The sequence below is a fragment of the Colias philodice genome, chromosome 11 (genome assembly GCF_061535455.1).
Source record: "Colias philodice isolate Cphi_HAF_F1 chromosome 11, ilColPhil1 Martin Lab GWU primary, whole genome shotgun sequence".
NCBI lineage: Eukaryota > Metazoa > Arthropoda > Insecta > Lepidoptera > Pieridae > Colias > Colias philodice.
In genome coordinates this window covers 8,176,849-8,197,609 of record NC_143096.1, presented here as the reverse complement: position 1 = coordinate 8,197,609, position 20,761 = coordinate 8,176,849, and the positions used below count along the sequence as shown (strand labels likewise).

Here is a 20,761-nt window from a genome sequence, read left to right as displayed (position 1 = left end):
GCATATTGTTAAATTGGCTTCAATCCGCAACCAATATGCATCCGAGCCAACCGTATTACTTTAGTAACTGACAATAGCGTAATCTGTTACAAACCACCGCAAGGCATATCCTGAGATACCTTATCTTCAAATTAGTGAATAGGATCCCATTGTAGGTACTCTGTAGTCTAATAACAAAGCACATGTAGCGAGGGCTGCGGCTTGTCACGGCTGGCTTGATCGAAACAAGGAGGAGAACAAAGACGTTTTCTTATTCGATTGCCGGCCATGTAAGTGGATCTGACTGAAGTCGCTTGAAAAATCTTTGACAGAATCAAATGGAAGGTGTCAAATAACAATAGCATCTTCCGCATTGATGACGATTAAACTGGTCAAGTTGTGTTGGTATCTAAGGTTAAAAATGAATGAAGTAATTTCGTAACCACATGAATAAAACATTCGTAATTGATATAAAAATAGCTCGGATTTAAACAAAACAAAGAGGAAAACATGAAAATGTTATAGGTATGAAATAAACCTGTAATCGCCAGGAAAATACAACAAAAAGGTATATAGTATAACCTTAAGAGCTTTCCATCACATATATATAATATACAATTTTATTCCAATTGTACATAGCTACGAAAAGGAATAAATCCACGGACGAAACACAGTCAGCTTAAATGAAGATTACGCTAAGTAACAAAGTTTGATATAAAGAGTAAATAGTTGTTTCAAGCAGATTTGTGTTTCCATATCATCGTTACATGTACCTTTGGGTGCAGCGCGATTATTCCGCAGTTTAGAACGTTGCCTGCAAACCAAGTTGTGGTCGTTAGTGCGAACATGCCCGGCTTAAGAATATCCAACGTTATGATAAATGGAGATATGCAAACTTTCTATGTTTTATTAGTTTGTTCTTGGTTGGTTACGTCGATATAATGATGCTATTTTATGATACAAAATATACTGATTACTTTCGACATTGTGCAAAATAAATCAATAGCAGTATAACATAGTGTATGTAATATGAATTTACTTCTATTCATTAAAATCGAATTATATGAAATATTATATATTATAGGAACAATTTATTTTTAAACATAATACCACTGCACTACTGCATACTGGAACAATTTAAATCTTGGATTTTAATGCTAAAGTTTTACTAGTTCAAAATAATGGGCAGTATACATTATATATTTTCCTTCTGTACTCTAAGAACATTATGTTATCATATAACTGCAGTAATAAACAAAACTTTGATGTACACATACAATATTCACAGACTAATTCACCTTCAATTTTAACTCAAACAGCAATCACTCCTAAATTTGTTTATTCCAAAATTCCTTCCAATTTCAGGTAAGGTTAGAATATAAACTATCTTCTATTGAATTTAGGGTTTATAAGCTGTAGGTATATAGTTTTACGTTTCGATATATTATTAAATATTAAATTTAAATTATATCTATTAATAATTAATTCAATACGATCTATATGTAAAAGGTTCAAAGTTCAAATGCTAATTATTTTTCGGATTACATATAAAATATTAAAATGAATACATAAGCTTTAATAGTGTTTTAATAAATAATGGAATTTGATAACTCAATCAGGAATAAATTATTTTTCTTTCATTTAATAGCGTAGATATCTACAATATTCCTTATTGTATCTGTACAATTTTTTACTGTATTTAAATTGTATAATAGAATTTATACTTTTCAATTATCCGTAAAACGATGTACTCATTAGTAAGAAGTGCTTGGGCATTTTTATTCATATTTATACATTATAATATTCCATAATAGAAAATATAAAGTTACCTTGTATTATAACTATCTCCTTATTATAAAATTCTTATAAAAATGTTTGTTCATTATTGACTAACGGTGAAGACTTTAGTAGTTCGTATAAAAAACATGAATGTACTATATACGTACATCAACCAACCGATAATAATTAATTTTAATGCCAACATAAACAGCTGGAAGCTTTATAATTACATTCATTTACTACCTGACCCGGAACACTTAGGGCTGCAAAAAATAGACAACATATAAACCTACTGAAAACACAAATACAACATCCTAAAAACCGATCACCGTATCGGAGGAAATTGATTACAATAATATTGATACGATTTTATATACAATATTGAATAGGAAATAACACACGAACATACAACTGTTATAACCAAATAGAAATATAATATTCACGCCAATCAATTTTCTGTTAGAACGTAATTAGCTATCGGTTATTTGATAGCTAAATTTCGGAGGTTATCTAGCAATTAACCTGAAACAGAAAACCGGGAAGAGATGGATTCCAATCAGTTTACGAATAATTTACTTTTCATACGTTGTTATAGTGAAGCCGTAGCAATTTGGGAAATCTTTCTTAGGATTATTCTTTTACTGTGGCTAGTTAAACAGTGTCCGTTAGTGAAATCTAGTTTCAAATTTCAGTAGTTTTAGTAAAAAATTGTTCAAATTCAGCGTTCGCATTGAAAGATGTTTTTGACGATGAAAAAGTTGTTCAGGAGAATAGATGTTTAATGCATCAGCGGGAAAAATATTACAATATAATTATGATCGATTCTGAGATCTAGTGAAATGTTTTGCTCGATAATAGGAGTTATACTTCTTATTACGAAATTAGTATAAAAGTTTTTGGGCAGATACATATCTCTCTATTTCGAATGCAGGCAATCACCCTTTCACCTTATTCAACGTGCAAAAAGTAATTATTTATAAATTCCAAAAAAATTGACAATACAAGAAGCAAATTGTCCTAAAATATTAGCACTACCTGCGCTAAAGCTTCTTTACATCAAACGGCATAACAAAATTCATACATTATGTATAAACGGCTTAATGGAGCTGGCATGAGGTCAAGCCGACTTGGTATTAAGAGCTTTCGGTAAGGCCAGACGACGAGGGGGAGGGACCAAAGTGAATATTATAATAGGATAATAATAGGTAGCATTCCTTATTTTACAGCTGCTAAATAAACAGTCACGGGTTGCCTTAAAGCAAAGGCTTAATGTTCAAACCCGAAACTCACTAGTCAAAGCGAACGCTGCCAGTTAGCAAAAACCATTATAAGCAGATGACTGAATACGAGAAATTGTTGGTTTGTACAAAGGCATTGAAATTAATTGCTCAGAAAATAAAGTATTGAAGTTAAACAATTTCGAGGTAAATTAATATGGAATCTAAGTCGCTTTGTTACTTCAATCTATTATAGTGAACAATATTTGATTGATTGCCGTGAAAGCTTAACGGATTGAAAAATAAAAGAATTACAAAAACGATTGTATTCCCGTAGAGAGCAAAATATAAAAATAAATGTCTAAATCCTGCGCCTACTTTGTTCCAATTGAGTAAGATAAATTGCACTAGTAACAGTGGAATAAATCTGAGATTAATTAAAATACTTTAGCATCTGAATGAATGTAAGATCGCATTTGGGGCGAGGTGCATTAACATAAGTTACGAGGAGCGCGAAGGTAGAAGATATAGAATTAGAATAAACGCCACTAATTGCCTTTTAACAGCTCGTATTGTAGAAAATCCGCAGAGAATCCACCATTTCACCCTTTGGATAGGCAAACGGTTCAGCGTGAGCTATTTTTATACAAACTTTTGTAAGGATCTTCGAACCATCCATAGAATGCGGACGAAAACAGTGACACGAAAATGTGTTCAGTGTTGAATAGGTGTCTTGCCGTTTTGTTCCTCTTCTTAATCCATTTATACGCAGGTTATATTTTAGGGTAACGATTTTACAAACGAATATTCAAACTTATATTTGTGTAGCAATAACATAGATTTATTAAAAAACTTATCTAACTAAATTTATAACTTATACTTACAACATTTACTTTTCATCGTGTAATGTTTTTTTTCACAAAAATGTTTTAATAATTCACTCGTTCGTTTATAAAAATGTAACAAACCCTCCCTGAATTCGACACCACTTCCAAGAGGCTTCATTAATAATTTTCTTTATACCGTACGCTATGCATAATCCCATAAGTTTTTCAAAGTACACACGAGACAACTTATAACAATGTCGTCAATTCGCAATACATTTAGGAGTCACAAAGCAAATAAGGTCCCAGTTCTCTGTGAAATAGGGCCGCATGAGGTCCCGGGCCTAAGTAAACCCGCTAGGTACTCACAACCGCTACAAAGTCAAGAAGAAACCACAGACGGACCTTTGGACAATAATGCCTTGGGCAAATACTCATATTTAATTCGGCTTCTTTAAACTTGCTTGCTAACAAATAGAACTTTGCATATGATATCACGACTGTTTGAAAACAATTTTGAGATACACAAAACAGAATTTGCGATTTACTAGCTCCTTGTCTAGGCATTTACTAGATTTATTTTATGGTATCAGTATAATATCAAAATATTAAAATGATTCTTGTTGGATGTCTGAAAGCCGTTTTAATATTGTAGATAATGCAGAGGGACAATTATTTGTATAGCCTACTTATAAAACCTTAATTAAAATTTTATCAAGTCTTGTTATTGTTTTTTTTTTTATAAATAAATAAGCAAAGACTTCGCATTATTATTAAATTGAGTATAAGAGCAGAACACATAAAAAAGAAGATGTTTAAAATTAAAAACATACTATGAACACCCAAAAACAACTTAGTTCCAGGTAAATAAAAACACTTTTTATACTGCGGAGAGCTAATAAAATTATGAAAAAAGGACCTTTATCAATTTTCATTCATTTATCAATTATTGATTCGGATCAAACTACACAGCTTTAATATTTTTCATCGATTTGTACAATTTTGTCATTGAGGAACTCCACCAAAAGTTTGCTGACAGGATCACACCTATCACCCGTCACATGCTAATTTATAACCACTTCACTTCAACATTTGACGAAGGTCCCGAGCCTAGACACTGAATAGTTAATGTTTTATCCAAACAAACATATAATATGTAAGTTAGTTTTGAACACAACAATCCAAATGAGCGACAACTTTCAATGTACAGTTGGCTACACCGATTCGATTAGTGATGGGTAGTGAGAATCTTATATATAAAATTCTCGTGTAACAATGTTAGTCTGCATACTCCTCCGAAACGGGTGGACCGATTCTCATGAAATTTTCTGTGCATATCGGGTAAGTCTGAGAATCGGCCAACATCTATTTTTCATATGTACCACGGGCGAAGCCGGGGCGGACCGCTAGTATTTTATAAATATTTGGAATAGTAGTGTAATAGGATGTAGTACCGTAGTAGTTATTTTAAAGAAGCAGGTAATGTTAATTGAGATATCACAAACGTCTTCTTTAAGTTTTGTACTCACATTGTGTTATTTTTTAGTTATAGTCTACTAACTTTCAGCCCGCGGCTTCTCCCGCTTTGTCTTAACTGAATAAATTATAAACTAACTAAAACCTTCTTCGAGAATCTCTCTATCTATTAAAAAAAAACTCATCAAAATCCGTTGCGTAGTTATAAATATTTAAGCATACAAAGGAATACCTATAGGGACCGAGAAAGCGACTGTTTTATGCTATGTAGTACCTAATGATGATATTACAGCTTCCAAAAACATAGAGTAATGTTGATTATACCTAATATTGAAATAATATTTAATCTTTTCCTGCACATTTGCTTCTGTTCTGTATTGATAAAGAATTTCGTCTATAATAACTACGGGGAATCGGATAGTAATATATCACTTTCAGAAAATTCATCCATCTCTATACAAAAAATATTGTCAGTCTCTCCATTGTGTGAAAAAATAAGAAACATTAAAAGAGAAAGGAATATGAAATACACGTGTTTTAAACTAGAATAGTATATTTTATGGAACATAAAATAATTATAATTTATTAATGTATTCCTTTGATGGAGTCCTCTACAATTTGGTCGCAAAAATTTTGACGTATAACATTTGTTACGAAAGCGTTAAACTAATTTTCTTCTCGGGTCTCATTACTGAGGTTGTGTGTACTCATAATATCTTATTCTCTATGTCAAAACACAGAATATGCGTGTTACAGCGTGGTCACTTAAGGACACCCGAATAGATATTTAATAATTCATTTCAGGTGTAATTAGACCTGTTTTAATTTAATTTGTAAACCTTCGTCGCGTAGGAATGTAAGGTAAAATGTATTATTTTTCACATAAGTACGAGATAAATTAATTTTTAAGTTATGAAATTGCCTTCGTCTGCAATTGAGATATTAATTTTTATGTTAATATATTTTTTAATTAATTGAAAAACAAAATGGTGGGTATGACTAGAAATTTTAAATATAAATAATTCGTAAAATTCAAGGCTCTACTTTACTCGTAATTGCGTTCTAAACAAGAAGCTTATATCTTATACACTGGAGATTTCGGTATGAACATTTGACGTGTAACAAGAAAATTGTTGTGTTTTATCACTTTCACACCTAACTTGGTATTGCCACTGTGAATACGAAGTTTTCCCAAGGCTACTATGTATGCTGTAATATTCTGTGCAAAAGGTTAGTTTTTGTACATGAGTTTGTTGATAAATTGCCAACAACGTCATTCAGAAGCATTGTTGGATGAGACAATTATTATTTATGCTAAATAAAATAAGTATCTGAACCAATTATTAAAAAGCGATACTCCCTGATTATGGGTAGTTACCATAATAAAATTGTAGCAACTCTCACTTTGACAATATGGCATAAGTGTCAAAAAAATTGCGTCGCTTCGAATATTTAAGTTAATATTGTTGCGTATTTAATAAATATTTTCCGAATATAAATAATGTATTGCATTGTGAAAAATTGCAGAAGTTTTTGGACACCAAATTCTGGCATAAAATTTCACAGGCAAGTGTATATTTACGCTATTTACAATATTCCTCAATACTCATGCATTTACCTGTTTAGAATCATTTTCATGGCAAAAATCGTCAATTTTATCATCATTTTAGTAATCAATCATGCTAAATATCTTCTATCTATCTTCTTTTCCTAATAATTTCATCATTTTTCAATAAACCAATTTAACAAGTAAGGGAACCATGATGACGAGTTTTTACGGATAGCGAAGAGAAAATATTGTAATAGTTAACAAAATTATGATGAACATTTAGAACACCATTTCAAAGATTTTTATACTAGTAATGAAACAACGCACGACATCGATATTGCACTCACATGTGGTTTTATGTTTGTTCTTCTTTAACATAGAAATTAATAGTTCTTTTAAGTTACCAAATTTTTTTTGTTTTACTGATTTCAGCTTTCCAAAAATGAAATAAAAAGAAATAAATGGCTGTCCATAGTGCCTATCAAGGGTAAAATTTATCAACATGCCAGAATATAGCCTGAGGATTACGGTCCAGAAAAAAAATACCTTTTGAAAAGTGCTATACCTTTTTATTTACCACATTCTTGTTACTGCGTCTCAACTGTGGATAAAGTAATTTTAATTATATTATAATTAACCACCATGAAACCATTAGTAACCGTAAGTACAGCGCCTGAAAGACATACGAATTTCTGAGAACTGTAATATCGTTACCACACATCAACACTAGCGATGCAACTCTCCCTTTGGAATATTGAAAAGTTTTAGACTGAAGCTTGAGTAACCAAAACGATGTTTTAATGTATGTAGCACTCATTTTAATTAAATAATCGTAGTATGAGATCAAAAGTTATCAAGCGTTATTTAAAACTATCATTCTCTACCAATTAAAATGGTATGTACCTATAAAGATGATAATTATTCATGTAAGTTGACCAGTAATATCTATATCTATACAAATATTATAAAGAGGAAAGGTTTGATTTTTTGTTTGTTTGTTTGTTTGTATGAATTGAATAGGCTCCGAAACTACTTGGCAGATTTGAAAAATTCTTTCACTGTTGGAAAGCTACATCATTTCTGAGTGACATAGGCTAGGTTTTATCCCGGAAATCCCACGGGAACGGGAACTATGCGGGTTTTTTTTTGAAAACGCGGGCGAAGCCGCAGGCGGAAAGCTAGTTATAATATAAATACTGTTAAAAATATATGTCGTTATTATTTATAGACCATGATTTTTAGTTTTTTTTATTTCGAAAAATCCTGAATATACAAACCAGTGTGGTCACCCACAGAAAGAGACAAAAAACAACACTGACGTCATTCAAGGTTATATTTTCTTGTGACAAGTTAATGGTCATAGTGCAATCTCCAGTGTATTAGATATAAGCTTCTTGGTTCTAAATAATAAACTTGAACTTGTCACAATAAACTTGACAGTTATAATTGTGAGGATCAAATAGCAAAAGGTTTATAATTTCAATTGAAATATTAGATAATTTGTATCCACTAATTTGATTGTAAACTATTAGAAAATTAATTCAATTGCGAAAGATCTTGTTCTTTTCTTGTTCTTGCAAATAAATAGTTATTTTTATTTAAATTACAAGTTAATTGATAGAAAAATGTATTCAAAGCAATTACAAGTCTTTTTTACGACTACCAAATATTTAGGTATCTGTCTTGTAATATAAAAGTTAAAATAAAAGTAGTTAAGTGTGTGTTCATAAAGTAATTCATAAAGTTTGTATCCCGAACATTTGAAGACTAGAAATTGGTTCCTCTTATGAAATAAATAGTTGATAACTTGTATTTTATAGAGCGTACTTATGTTTGAATTAAATTGAAAATGCAAGTAAAAAATTAAATTTAAACACCTTACTGTGTATGTGCTTTAATTTTGCTTTATTTTTTCCAATTACCCCTTGTTTACTCTTTGGTAAACCAGGAACATCGGCTTCGCGCAACATTGATTACGTCACGGGCTACAGCCATTTAACAAAACACTCGACACCTGCTATATGAACCTTTGGATGAACCTTTGTATGATACATCTGGATGAACCCTTGTATGAACCTTTGGATGAACTTCTTGATGAAGAACTTCATGCATCGGACTATGTATAACGGAGCCGAAATGCATTGTTAATCACTTTGATATCTAATAACAACGACACACCCCACTGTATAGTTTGTGTGACGTAGTTTTTACCGTTGCGTTTCGTTCCACTATATAAAATAATATGTGAATAATTTGTATTTAAAAAAACTAGCTTTCTGGATCGCTTGGGGGTATATACCGCATCTGCAAAGAGAAAACAAAGTTAAATTCAAAGCATAGTGAACAAACAGTGAACTTATTTAAATTAATTTCAAATTCATTATTTCTTCCATTCTACCGAACAGATACTTTAATACTTTTATTCTCTTTAGGATCAAACACGAAGAACATTTAAAGTTAGATCTATTGTATTTTCCGAGGATAACCAGGTGTTTTAATTAGAATAGTCTACTAATCTGTGCAATTCTATACAAAGGAAAAGTACCTGAAAAGTTTGTTTGATACAAATTCCAGATGGCTATAACTCCTCATCTCGTAAGAGAGCTAAAGCAAATATCTTGAAAAGCGCAACCGCGCGACGTACATAGTTGCTAATTTTCAATCGTAAATTAAAAGCGGTTAGTCGTACGCCCGGTGTGCAACAACCCTAACCAATTATTATTATAGCGCATGTTTCATTGGACGTAAGATTTAATAGAAAAAGTGCATTTTAACTACTGACTTTATATGGGGCGTTCAACTGGCCGTAAATGCCACGGGCAACCATCGTGACGGCATAGAGCGTGATCGAAGTTACTTTTTTTCACCACATATTTTCCATAATACAACACCTTTTTAAAGCACAATGTAAAATTCACTCGCATGTTGATGTTTAATGTTTTGTTTTCTTCGTCCGTTAATTTGAATATTTTTGCTGTTACATCACCGGTTGTTGCTTTTATTCCGGTATTTGTAACCAGTCTTAAATCGGCATGAGTCATTGCAAGCTTGTATTCTACGTACCTACGTTATAAAATGATAGGAAGTAAAAGCCTTTGAAATTTGAACAAAAACAGTTTTAGTTTACCTCTATTTTTTAGATAAGTACATATTATTGCCAGATATTTTATTATATTTCATTAAAATCTCAATTATTACTTGATTCGATGCCTTGAATCTGTTTTCCTGCACCATAACCACTGAAAGCTTAAAACATTCTTCATTCATTCCGCATTATATTTCAAGTGTTATAACATTTCGAGTTCCCCTGCTTTCAAGCACAGCCTACTTCCCACAGCCCAATGTTAAGGTCATCTTACGTAACTTTGTAGACGGCTTGGCGGCGCGAGCGCTGGTTCATTGACCGGGGCCCAAACGGGCGCGACAATTTGAATTTGGTATTCGCGTATTACCTTACGCACACATGCAAATAATAACTAGTTACACTCTACACATTCATAGACTTGTTGGCTGTTCAAGTCATTCTTTAACATTGGGCACTTGATATACCTAGAGATTATTATTGCAAATTTATTATAAGATGGGTAGGTACATACAATTCGAATGTGATATTGCTTTACTTATAAGTAATAACCTACGTTAAAATTTGTTGTTTTTAATAGAGAAGTAACCACTTTCAATATTATATTGTTAAGTCCGTATATTTTCTTTAATTATTGTAAAAGGTACAAAATATAATTAAATTATCTCTAGGACAAGATAGGTACATTATACGGAGAAAAGTGACAGGACACAAGTAATAATTCATGTACACAATTAAATAGGTAATTTCCTTTAAAATAAGACCAATCTCTCAGTAATTAAAATTACTCACGGAAATTGGACAGGAAACTAATCGTTTAAATTACTCATATCTAACGTTAATAAGAGTATTGATTAGGTAGGTAGGTATTTTACGTATCGATATTCGATACACACTGCAATTATATTATTTTTAAAATATGTTCGTGTGTAAAAGAAGACATGTGACTTATATTTTAATAATTTACAAATTATTATAATAAACCTAGTAGAACATAAGCATTGTTATTAGTTACTTAACAATAGTATAACTAACAAAAGTTTTAAATCACAACTTAAATGAGAAAAATATGAGCATCAATTTCGACATTATAAAATGTAACAGTAGTTACGAATCTTTGTTGTTTTTAGAAACATAATGCGCGTAAAGATATTCCTTTATGAATACTATTCAATCAAGGAATTGCTTCAATTTAACCACTTCCAAAGGTTCATATACCTAGCTCAAGCTCGTATCCTTCAGTCACAGGAGCTTGCACAAAAGCGTTCAAATTTCAAATCCGTTCATCTCACGTTAGTTTAACATATTCAGTAATTACCATGCACCAAGAATTAATTAGCGGTATCGAAAGGGACTATATTTGACAGCTGACTGCCTTGTCAAATTGTTTCAGAGAAGGTATGTTACAATATGTTAGATCTAGGGTTGCCAAATATTATGTTTATAGCGATTAGTGATTACTACGAGGAAATATAACTTATGTTTCTGTTACAAACCATTTTAATTGATTAGGTATGTACTATTGTCTATATTCAGGCATTCATTTTGCAAAATATTTATATAAGATTATTGCGGATGACTACTGAATTTGAAATTTTCTAAATACATACAGAAATAATTCATTCACTCATACAATTCCTGTAACCATTTCAAATAGTAAAATCCAACGGTTCTTACCATGCGACATCTAATCAATTCGATAGAAATTTATTTGCCAGGAATAATGTGGTTAGTTTGTATTTAGATTACCTACTAGGAAGTAATTTTAGATGAGCTTACCTGGACTTTCCTAAGGCCAGTCCAATATTTCATGAAATCCATACTAATATTATAAATGCGAAAGTAACTCTGTCTGTCTGTCTGTTACTCAATCACGCCTTAACTACTGAACCAATTTGCATGATATTTGGTATAGAGATATTTTGATACCCAAGAAAGGACATAGGCTACTTTTTACCCCGGGACATAGGATAGATTTTATCCCGGAAATCCCACGGGAACGGGAACTATGCGGGTTTTTCTTTGACTGCGCGGGTGAAGCCGCGGGCGGAAAGCTATAGTACATTATAAAACGCAAAAGCCTCGCGCATTTAGTTATCTAGAAATTTAAATATACCTGTATGATGTAGACCTACTCTTTCTGCCAAATATGTATTTATTATGAAGAAATGTTGTTTTCTTTTTTGTTTGCTTCTTATTGATCTATTCAATGCATGTTAGTGTAATAGGTTTACCTATTTTTAATTGGATACATACCTACTTTTACGACTTTGTCTCGTCTGTATGAAACAAATATTACAGTACGGATGAAATATTTCTATATTACGTTATTGGTTTTACCAGATACCTACTTACACGTACTAATTGCGTGTATGTAAATTGTAAGTTGTTATAGGTACCTAAATGTTATGCGGGATATAAAAATTAGATAGGTACATTTAATATTATGTTCGTTTGTTTCGGATAAACATCAATAAGTAGATTACTTACCCTTTTTTTAAGACACAAGCAGCTCTTAACAATCCGGCATAGCATATTCAAAATGATCATTTATCTTGGGGAGCGATTTATTTTTTACAAAATAAAGGTATTTATTGGATCAGACAAACATTTCTTCTCATTAGAGTCGCCTTTATCAGATTACTGTCAGCCGAATTCAAACAAAAATCGCTTTGTTTGATGGATACTTTGTTTACTATAGCCGGCTAACAAGATGAGCTTTGAGCAGCTAAGTCCTTAGTAACGGACCATCTTCCGTTGTGTATTACCTATAGTTGCTACTTTTATATTTATTAGGTACTTACCTATGTATATCGTTACGTCTCTATTACGATCAAAATTCCTTCTAGAAGAATTATCATTGAATGAATACAAGTTTGAGTTTGTAATCCGCCCTGTACATGATGATTCTACTTACTGGAAAAAAATTAATAAAATTTTACCAATTTAATTATTTTGATATTGATAGAAGAATAAATATGTACCTACTACGGATTATTAGGAAATAACGAACCTATTAGTGTTGATTCATTTAATTCAATATAATCTACCTATCTCACAAAAAAGCTAATTTATGTAAAGTTTTTTTAAATTTTATGCATAGAATAAATAGGTAATGATATAAAATAAAAAAACCCTACAACATCTTCAAAGGATTCATTTACTGACATAATATTAGTAAAATGTTATTATATTTAAGTACCTATCCGTCTAAATAAAAAAAAATACACCAACTTTTTTATGCTAAAGTTCTTAAATTTTTTGTGTGTATCTTCATTAGGACTGGTAGGTATAATCATATAATGTTTAACATAACTTTATTTGCATTAAACGTGACATTATCAAAATAATTTGTAATTGTTTGTGAATAATGTCACTTTAATGGAAGTTGGATGAAAGTTAAACTCTAAGTAATTCGATGGGAATAAATAAAGTTACATCAGGAAAGTTGCAAGTGTTATTGGCAGTACATAATGCATGTTGCAAAGAGTATCGCGGTTCGTAGAGCGGCGGCGGAAGAGCGGTGAGCGGCGAGCGGCGAGCGGCCGCACGGAGGCTGAGCGAGCGCGGCGCAAGCGCCCAGGTGAGACAGGTAGACCCGCCCCTACGCCCTCCGCGCGCCGCGCTCACCTGCCGCGCCGTTCAGTCCATCGCAACACGCCGAACTGGCGACTTGTGCTCCGTGCACGCCGCCACTTTCATACTCTCGCGAGCCCTGCGCGTCGTGTTTCGCTTCACGCGACCGTTCAACTTCCCGCTCCCTACTACGCTCCGACCCTTCCCGCTCCTCGCCCGCTCGCCGCGAAACTTTTGTCGAGTTCCCGCGCTCAGCGATCTCTCGGTGCCGGTAGACGGTATCGTGGTCGGCGGCGCACGTGGCCGTCGAAAGTTCGGAGGTCGGCCGTGGATGCGGTCGTGAGAGACGCGTGTGAGGCCTCCCGGAGGCCGTCGGCACGCTGTTCCCGCAGCAGCTTGGGTGCGTGTCCTACGCAACGCCGTGTGCTTGTTGTCCGCCGCTGATACTGCAGCACCCGCAACCACTCCCGCTCCCCTTGCCCATCCCGTTGCCCTTCGCTTTCCCGATCCAGTCCTTAGATCCTCAAGTCGCAAAGCACCAGCGTTTACTGCTCTCTAACATGGTAAGTCCGCTCGAAAGTTCCCGCCTAACGTTCAAAGCTTACTTTAAGTTTCGTCGACGACGCCGGAATGTTTTGCGAACTGACAGCAGATATATTTTTCAAATAAAAACATTTGTGTAAACTTTGAAAGTGTTTGTTGTCGTCTTTTGAACTTAAAATGAAAATTTTAAATATTCCAGCTAACTTTTAAAGCTTTCAAAGTTGATTCAAAAAACTTTTCTTCATTGCCACAAAAAATATAAAACTTCAAGATAAAACTGTTAATAAAACTATCAAAATGAATGACGTACCTATATATTGTTTATAATACACAAATTTATTCAAAATGAAATGAATGGAAAATGTATTAACGATGAAAACTCTCACGTGGATTTTGAATTAATTTTGTATAGTTTTAATTACCCACTTGAATTCTGTTTTCCGAACACGAATACCGCCAACTCTCACTTACAAAGGACTTTAAAAAGGATGCTAATAATATAATTAGATACAGTATATCTAGATACGCACACGCAAATCGTTTCAATGTTAGATTTGAGAATTCTGAAAACGGCATAAATTATTTTGAAGAGATTGTGTTCAAATTACAGTATCTATCTAAAACACACTTTAGTACTTTGAGTCAAACCTTCAAACGCTGTCTCCGTAAAAACTTTTGATTATAATTGAATACAAATAAAAACAATTTATGTTTATAATGCAAATAAGATTGTTATCTTATATGAACAGAGGTGCTCCTCAGCCATGAAAGTAAACGTTGATGATAGAAGTTTAACTTGGAATGGAAGTCGTATCCAACTTTTCTCATTAAGGCTTCCGTCAAAGGTAGTGTGTTTATGTTATTTTCATACAAATTTTTCTGCAAACAAAATTTATAATTTCTCCAAAGCGATCTTCGTGCAGATATTGATTGCTACATTTCTAGAAATTTAGCTCGGAATTCATACAAATTGCATATTACATATATATATTTGCATACTTGTTTATAAATTTCACGTCACGTTCATTGAAAATATTCGATGTCGCGTCGATATAACGGTAAACAGAGTCCTCCTGAGCTATCGACTGTCATACGTTTATTGCGAATCAATAGAAATTAGAATTAATTTGAAACAAAATACACTGCAAAAACGATTTATTAAATTATCATTAATGTATCACAATGTATCATATTCAAATAAGTTTTGATTCAACTAATTTGACAACCTTAATTCCATGAAAATAACTCGCGACAGTAATAGGTATAAAGCAATAATTTTTTGAAATAACTAAGCCTTATAAATATGAAATAAATAAATTTACGCCATTAAATGCTCCAGAGACTATCACACAGCCAATATTTAAATACAGTTCCATTATTCAAAGGTCGTTAGTCTTACCGTACACAAAAAAAGAACTATTAATAATCATTTGTACATTTAAACGGAATCGTAAATCATTCGTATATATCTAATACAACATCACGGCACATTTCCTAGCCGTAATCAGAACTGGCGGAAACACAAACCAATAAACATACCAGCAGAATCCTGTCTCTGCTCTCGTGAGTCGCTCTACATACGAGATACCTAACCGTAAACAATTGTCATAGAAATTGTGGGAAAGGCTGCCGTATCATGAACACGTGTTACTTACTTATTGGACTATATTTTTCGTTATTTAACCGCTAATTAAGCTTCAGTTCTAAATTAAAATTAAATAACACATTGAATTGTGTTAACGTTTTAGGTTTAAATCTCACAAAAGCAAAGTCAAATTTTGTGTATTCGCCAAATATTATGCTAATAAACGCCGCGCGGAAAGTGCATCCGTTGCTAAATCGCGCGCTATTTTTAAGAAACTTTTTTCTGTACAGAAAACATAAAGTGCATAGCGTGGTTAGGCACGTCATTAGATCAGTTTCACCGCAATTTCGCTTGAAAACCACGACTCGGCGCGACCGCGCGAAACGGTATTCACAACACAAGTATGCATTTAATTGCATTCAGACGTCTAACGAGTGTATTAATTCCATTTTAACAATCAATTAATGATACAAAAACTGTTTCATTCGCTTGGAACGTTGTGTGACAGATTGCTAATCAAATTTCACTCGATCCTTCAATGTGTTTTGTGCACGATATGAGAGAAATTGTAATCGAATTGTTATTTGAATAAAGATCGCGTTCGTAAGTTACTTACGAGAACGCGTTGCCCATAAAAGGAACCCTCCTTTTAATTGATAATGAGCTTTATACACAATTTCGTTTGTTGAATATAAACTCGTTTAAATCTTCTTACTTTTTTTTATAATATGAAAGATACATTGTATTCGTAATAAGAAAAATTGTAGTTCAAGGTTTATCACTCTATTCTATGTAAAATAACTAGACACCATCTACCTAGACATAATGCAGTATAAACCAGCATTCCTTAACACTTATTTAATATTTTGTGAGCTCAGTGAGGCCACTTTATGTCTAGCGTCATAGCCAAAGTCGTAATGAAGATTGTTTTATTCTACCGATCGAAGATAAAAGCGATTGCGAATTAAAAATAAACTTTTCTTAAAAAATATACCGGCTTAATAAGTAAAGCTCATAATAAAATGATAAAAAATAATTAACATATTCTTAGCATAAAATTTAATTATAGGCACGTAATAAACGGGAAGTCGTCTTATGTTTTTTATCAAAGCGTTTATTATCACAAGCAAATGGTTATAGATATGTATTAAAGCTTCACCGACAGCAAGATATCTTATAACCGAAGAAAAGAAATATACAATTATGAATTACTTTAATAATATTTTGCAATAATATTTTGTTCAAATTATAGTAATTTCTGAACCTGGTTTTCAAAATAATAAAACCGTCAGTGACATAAATTAACTAACCAAAAAAGTGTGGGCAAAAAATAATTAATGTGGGTAAAATATATCAAAATAATTAAAAATGCAAGACGCCTTCGCCTATGTATTACATCTAGAGTGAATAATATAGGGTCATCGTGCTGGCTTACAACCGGAACGAGAAATAACGTGTGGTGTGTAAAAAACTAGCCTCCAACTATTGAATATCTAATATCTTGTTCATTGTTGTCTTTATTCACGTTTTTTTAATCAAATTGCCCTACTATATATACCTGATGATTTATATATTGTACCATATTTATAGCGTAATAATAGACAATATTATACGCACATGCGTGTAAAACTGTGAAGTGTTTTTTTATTAAAATTGTGGAAAATAACTTAACGGCGTTATGATCCAATGTTTGAAAAAAAAGCTAGAAATATAAATAACAATTTTCTATTTATAATAATACTTGTTACCGAAAATGTGGAATTAATTAAATGTATATGTGCACATTTCTCATAATCTAGTATGAAGTGAGTTTTGATAGATCACGGACAAACGTTAAAGCGCTTATATAACGAAGTTAAATTATCTGCATAAGCAAATATTTCACACATAAGCAAAACATTATATCGACATTGGTGATAATCGTAAAACTGTAACCCAAAGTAATAGAGTTCATAATGCATTCATATCGTGCGGTACCTTTAAAAAATTGTTCTCATTTTTCACCGCAATACTTAAATACGGTTCTAGTCGAGTAACAAATTTTTCTTTCTAATTACTCGGTGTCAAGGCGATTGTGCAGGAAATGCTCTGGTGCCGGACAAAGGCGTCCCCGACGTTCATTAATAAGATCACTCTAACTGCAATTCTTGAATAAAAGCCGGTGCTTCGTTAAAAACATTAATATCGGGCGATATATTCAGCGTTTAAACCTTTTTTATTTTGACGCTTTAACGGGTAATGGCTAATTCTCTTGCGGATAGAATTTGCAAGCGATACTTAGAAATTTACGTTCGAAATTTACTTGAGTAGTATAGTTAAATAATCTGACAATTCATCTGCTTGTATCGTATAATTTAAAGTGTGTACTAGTCTGAAATGCCATATAGAATCGCTATCACAACCATAACAATAAGTTTCTTTCAAAAGTAGAGCTCTTGAACAGCTTATACATTAAACCAATCTCATTTAATAATTCATACATTTATCTGTTAAAGATCATTTTATTATAATTTCATTAGTAAATCTGGAAAATAATGAAGAATATTCCATTTTAATATTGCATTTCTCATATTTCAACTAAGAACGTTAGATTTTTCATTATGAATAAAATCCGTGCTTTATGAAAAAAGGTTCTTTGTTATTGGTCGATAAAAATTGTCATTCATCCATCGCTAATAATATCTATAACGTTTTATATAAAAGCTATTTTGCTAAAGTGTGAATAATACAAAAACTTTGATGCTGATAACTCAATACTTTCAAATATCCTAATGCCTATATAAGCAAACTAAATTTTCGCATCCTTTTCTCTTCACACAGTACCTCTTAACAATAATATATTATTGAATTGATGCATATAACCTATAATCCATTGATAACATACTCACAAAAATAAAACATGATGATTTACTACTCCGTAGAGACGATAATATTTATTATGTTTATCAAAATCAACTATTCGTAGAAAAACAAAGCTACGAATGAACGAAGTCGAAATATTTGTGGCGTAAGCGGAAACAATCCGAATATCGCACTATGGTTGAGCACTTATAAGTTTCGCCAAGTACCGTCTTGGATTGCTTTGATACTGTACTGATAACAAAGTTATGTACAATCGACCTTTAGTTATTCATAGCGATTAATAGTAGAGATAAATAAATCAATTTATTAATAGAATTTTAGAATATTGCTTAAAGCTTTTGCGTGGAAGCTAACTTTTAGTTATTTGTAAAAAAAGTATATGATTTGTAATTAATTATATCTGGATATCCAAAATCTGCCATAGTTGCTCGTTAAAAAAAATTGTAGGTATGTATGTACCAAATAATAATTAATTATCCATGAGATTTTCCTGCGCACCCAAGTCCCAAATAAGACGAAAATTAGTAGCCTGTTGTAGGGCTACGACAATATTATCTGTCTAATTTTTTTTTATATCGTGGCGATATAATTGTAAGGTTTTCGCATACATATTTTCCGACCATTAAACTGTAAATATAATGATTTATTCATACTTTGCTCCCAATCTTGTAGAGAGCAAAAAGCACGACAACTTTATTTATTTAGCAATATATTTAATATTGACGCAATCTAATGTTTTGTAGCACTTAAAATTTGTATCGATTTCATATAAATCTTTCTCACGGATACATTTTGTAAATAAAAAAATCAATACATTAAAGTAAATTTTATTCCTTCGTTGTAATCTGAAATTGGGTTGGTTTAACCTTTAAGGGCTACTAAATTTTAAATTAAACCAACTAACGAAAAGCTTAAAGGCTCAATTAACGAAATCTTTAATAATTGTTCAGAAATTAACGAAGTATATATACACAAGTAGAATAAATTCTTTTAAATTTATTGCTCGTTAATTTTAAAGTTGAATCAAATGAGAACTAATGTTCTACATTTACATTTTAGCTGGATTAGTATGTTTTGATATTACGAGTGCTCATGCCAATCTAACTGTACTTGCATCTATTCACCGCTAAACTGATCAAGATGGAGCTTGTGAACTATACCTTAATATACTAAGAAAAATCTGTTCGAGTCAAACTCGTACTTGACGGTTTTTTATAGATGTTACGCAGAGTGCGGTGTCCGTAAGCCATGTGTTTGTTTTCCGCGGTTATTTCTGGATGCCGCTATTGTTGGGTGAATAAAACTGTGAGAAGGTTAACAAGGAATATTTAAGAAAATTAAAGTTACAGCAGTATGTACGGATATTGAAAACGTGTGTTTAATTATGTAGAACCCGCACGGTACAAAGACCACTAATTCTGAACAACATTAACAAATTATTGCTTCTCTAGCATTCAATAATTGACAGGTTTATCCTTGTTTTATAATAACCCAATTTAATTAGGATGGAAGAAAATTTTCAAATATTTCATAATTTATATAAAATAATTTAAAACATTCGTTATGTGCGAAAAATCGATCATTTTAAGTGCTACGACCATTAACTCAATTAAAAAAGTTAACTTCTAAAATACAAAACGAAAACAAGATGCCCCTAAAATATTTCGATTCACTTACAAACAGGTTCGATAAATTTGTTATGAACTCTGCTCAGGTTATCGAGTCCCGGACCAATTCAATAAAAGCTCAAGGAAGCTGTGGCGATAATCTCGTTATAGGCAGTAACACCATCAGTTTCCCTTTAAATAATTGAAATAACAAAGATGCTATTAATATTCAATAGCAGAATAATATGGTATCAATTTCGAAGAACAATATTTGCATAGTTGAACGTAAGGGGATGTTGTATCATTGTTTAATTGATTACTGCTGACAAAAGTATTAAAAGAGCTCGTATTATGTTTCCTTTGTACACAATTTAAATACCAATTAACATTATCTCACGTCTCTTTATAACAAAACATATCATCCGTGTATTAAATAATTAAAAAATGTAAAACCAAAGCTTGTAATAAAAGCGAAGTATTTGCTATCGAAACTCATGCACAATCGAATGAAAAAAGGAAATTTAACGCTCCGAGTGCCTATTGCTGAAACTATGCACTGCGATGCGCTGAACAAACTGCTACAGTAACATTACATTCCAAACAGGGCGTAACTGAATCTGTTTTAACTTCATAGTTGACTGCGTTTTGCAAATCAATATTGTGCTTACTGAATAAAACAGTA

At 32.2% G+C, this 20,761-nt stretch overlaps 1 protein-coding gene and 1 long non-coding RNA gene across 5 annotated transcripts in view; one reads left to right on the top strand and one right to left on the bottom strand.

Annotated features, from left to right (window-relative positions):
- Positions 1 to 20,761, top strand: part of heph (polypyrimidine tract-binding protein 1 heph) — a 357,204-nt gene that overhangs the window by 213,683 nt on the left and 122,760 nt on the right. For 2 of the 4 annotated variants that reach the window (XM_089701017.1, XM_089701016.1), the window contains exon 1: positions 13,540 to 14,045. The exons of the other annotated variants lie outside the window; for them this stretch is intronic. In XM_089701017.1, coding sequence (XP_089557143.1) covers positions 14,043 to 14,045 — 3 coding nt within the window. In that variant the 5' untranslated portion in view covers positions 13,540 to 14,042. Of the gene's footprint in view, positions 1 to 13,539; positions 14,046 to 20,761 lie in introns of those variants that run through there. 4 annotated transcript variants of the gene reach the window in all.
- Positions 1 to 20,761, bottom strand: part of LOC149484750 (uncharacterized) — a 133,132-nt gene that overhangs the window by 61,408 nt on the left and 50,963 nt on the right. The window lies entirely within an intron of this gene.